General features: G+C 44.0%; 1 protein-coding gene across 1 annotated transcript; it reads right to left on the reverse strand.

The window, feature by feature from the left end:
* Positions 1-203: 203 nt before the first annotated feature.
* LOC8040657 lies at positions 204-1,250 on the reverse strand. Its single transcript, XM_029971999.4, has one exon. The coding sequence runs from the start codon at positions 1,248-1,250 to the stop codon at positions 285-287; it is 966 nt and encodes a 321-aa protein (XP_029827859.2). The 3' UTR covers positions 204-284.
* Positions 1,251-3,047: the final 1,797 nt, after the last annotated feature.

Consider the following 3,047-nt stretch of genomic DNA (forward strand, 5'->3'; position numbering starts at 1 on the left):
TTCCCGTCTCTATTATGCGAAAATATTTCAAAATGATCTAGAGAGAACAAGGCTTCTTCATCAGATGAAATATTTGTTTCTGATAATACAATTACGTCTAAATTGTCCAGATAAGGGTCTATCATACTGCTTATTTCATTAAAATGTTTTTTAAGACTGCGTACATTGGTGTGTAGAAGAACAAAGCAAAACTCGTTAACAGTAGCGTTTATTCTATCCCACCATTTTTCAAAAGAAAGACACGTTTGTTTCCTTTCCATGTCTAATATGGTGAATGTACTTCCCTATTCAATTTTTGCGAGGTCACTCTCATTCTCGATTCTTAGAGTCGGGTCGCCTTCTCGTTTTCGCACATACGAGCATCCTTCTTTATGCCAGATAAACTTGTACCCGAGGTGTTTTGCTTTTGTTCTGACATCAAAGAACAACTTTCGGTTTGAAGCGGTCAAGTTTTCTTCTAGATAGATGTTATCTACCTCCGCTCCACTCCTCAGTTTCTGTTTATTTTTAAGCCACGCATCTCGATCGTTTCGGTTGATAAAGCGTACTATCACCATGGGTGTTTTCTTTGTTTTTGTGGGGATGCGGTGAACTGCTTCTACGTTATCTGTGGTTAGTCTGGGCACTTCTATCTGGTCGGCGATTTTGTTCAGCTTTTCTAGTAGGTTTTCGTTCAAAGATTCGGCCAGTCCATGTACTTCGAGGTTATTTCTACGTCCGTATTGTTCCAGCTTGTTTATCTCTTTTTTTAGTTGATTCGTTTCGTCATTCTTTTTTTCGTTTTCAAGTTCACTGACCCTCTTTTTTAGATCTTTGATCTCACTGTCGTGGTCTTTTACTTTCTTAAGTAGCTCATCATAGCTGTCCGACATTGATTGCACAGACTTCTCTATGTCCATCACAGTTTGCTTCATTGTAACTAACTCATCGACTTGCTGTTTGAGTGGTGCGAGCACGCTCAACATGCTCATTATCTGAGTCAGCTGTTGCTGCACATCCAGCTTTTCATGACTGGGCTGTCCGCCTTCAGGTGTGCTCTGAAGTCTTAATCTTGCCCCCTTACAAGTTTGACACTTCCATAATTCTTTAAATCCCGGTCTCTTCCCTCGGAGGGCGATTTCGGTTACTCCTGAGCAAGGTCCTAAGTGGTACTTGGAGTGACATTCGTTACATTCTAATACACTGTCTTCTTTTCTTATGGAAGTTTTACAGTGCAAGCATAAGTCTTCGGTATCGTCGTCTTTCGGCATTTCTGTGACACCTCAATCGGTAACCAGTAATGGGCAATCAACAGTCGGCAGTCGGCGACGGGAGTTGAGTGTTTAATTTAGGTAATGAAAAAGTTCCTACCTGCAGAGTCAGGTTGTTATTGTCTGCAGATAACTCCGTCGCCGACTGCCGCTGCCGATGCCGTGTCTGCCTCTTTTGTAGACGGGTCCTTGGTGCCGCCTCTGTCGTTGGCGTGGGTGCTGTCGCTGTCACTTGCTGTGACCAGTTGCTTCCCTCCTCGTTCTGCAGCAGACGATGGCTTGTCCGAGGGAGGCTTGTCCTTGTAGGCGTACTTTCCTCGGCCGTGGAATCTGCAGAGTCAGGTTGTTATTGTCTGCAGATAACTCCGTCGCCGACTGCCGCTGCCGATGCCGTGTCTGCCTCTTTTGTAGACGGGTCCTTGGTGCCGCCTCTGTCGTTGGCGTGGGTGCTGTCGCTGTCACTTGCTGTGACCAGTTGCTTCCCTCCTCGTTCTGCAGCAGACGATGGCTTGTCCGAGGGAGGCTTGTCCTTGTAGGCGTACTTTCCTCGGCCGTGGAATCTGCAGAGTCAGGTTGTTATTGTCTGCAGATAACTCCGTCGCCAACTGCCGGAGTTATCTGCAGTATGCAACAACACAAAATGGCGAAAAAGAAAAACAACAAAAACATTTTAGGGCTTTTCTATGAAGTCCAACTATAAAGAGCAGAACATCAGTGGTACATGTTAGAAAATATTTCTTGGACAAAAAAAGAAAACAAAAAAATGAAAGACGTTTACAACTCCCTGTAATGCCGAATTAGAGCGCAGCGCTTGAAGAGGAAGAGGAAAGGGTACGCAGAGGAGGGTATGCCCGTCCTCCTCCTTACCCTCTCCTCCTCCCCTCCTCTCCTCCTCCTCTTTCCTCCTCCCCTCCTCCTTCCTCTCCCCCTCTTCAATCCTCCTCCTCTAATTCTCCTCCCCTCTTCCTCCCACTCCCTCCTCCCTCGTGACGTCACTTGTGAGTCCCTCGTGAAAGCCTCGTGAAGGTCACGAAGGTCGTGACATTTGTCGCGTCCTTCGTGACGTCACGTGTGACGTCATTGTGGGAAACGTCCCTCAATACAACGCGCGGTTACGCCGATGGCGACGGCGACGCCGCATAAGCCGGAAATGAGCACCTAAGAGCTTCGCTCTCGAAGATCACTTCAGCTATAGTGACATCGCTAAATACCACGTCCTGCGGCACACTGTAGACGCATCGTTTCACTACAATCCATATTTCCTATATGGGTAGTTCACTATAAACAAACCTGAAATACGGTAATGGATTAACTAACAAAGAGAACCCACATAATAGTCACGGCACTGGTCGCACCTTCTTCAAGTAGGTTGCATTGAGAAAGCATACATAGGTAAATTACTTCCAAAATGTACTTTAATTACAATTACAATTACTTTGCTTCAAAAGTAGTTTAACTACAATTACAATTACTACTACATGAAAATGAGTTAACTACTATTATAAATTACTTTTAAAAAGCAATGCAATTACTTTACAATTACTTATTTCTGAGATCGGCCCGATTCGGGCCACATAACTTTAAACTAATGAGTTGTATAGAATGCAACACATTTGCTCATTCCTTGCCCCAATGTTTCAGAAGACTTAAGCATCGCTACATAAACGTCACGTATTGTGCTTTGCTTTAATGAATTTTGTTAAAGTTATCATAGAACTTGACAGTTTGCGGCAATAAAGTACTGTGTTCTTAAATTTTTAATAAATAATAATAAATTAGAGCCTATGCTGGAAGACG

This window comes from Ixodes scapularis, unplaced genomic scaffold, assembly GCF_016920785.2.
Source record: "Ixodes scapularis isolate PalLabHiFi unplaced genomic scaffold, ASM1692078v2 PGA_scaffold3__209_contigs__length_174095766, whole genome shotgun sequence".
Lineage (NCBI taxonomy): Eukaryota > Metazoa > Arthropoda > Arachnida > Ixodida > Ixodidae > Ixodes > Ixodes scapularis.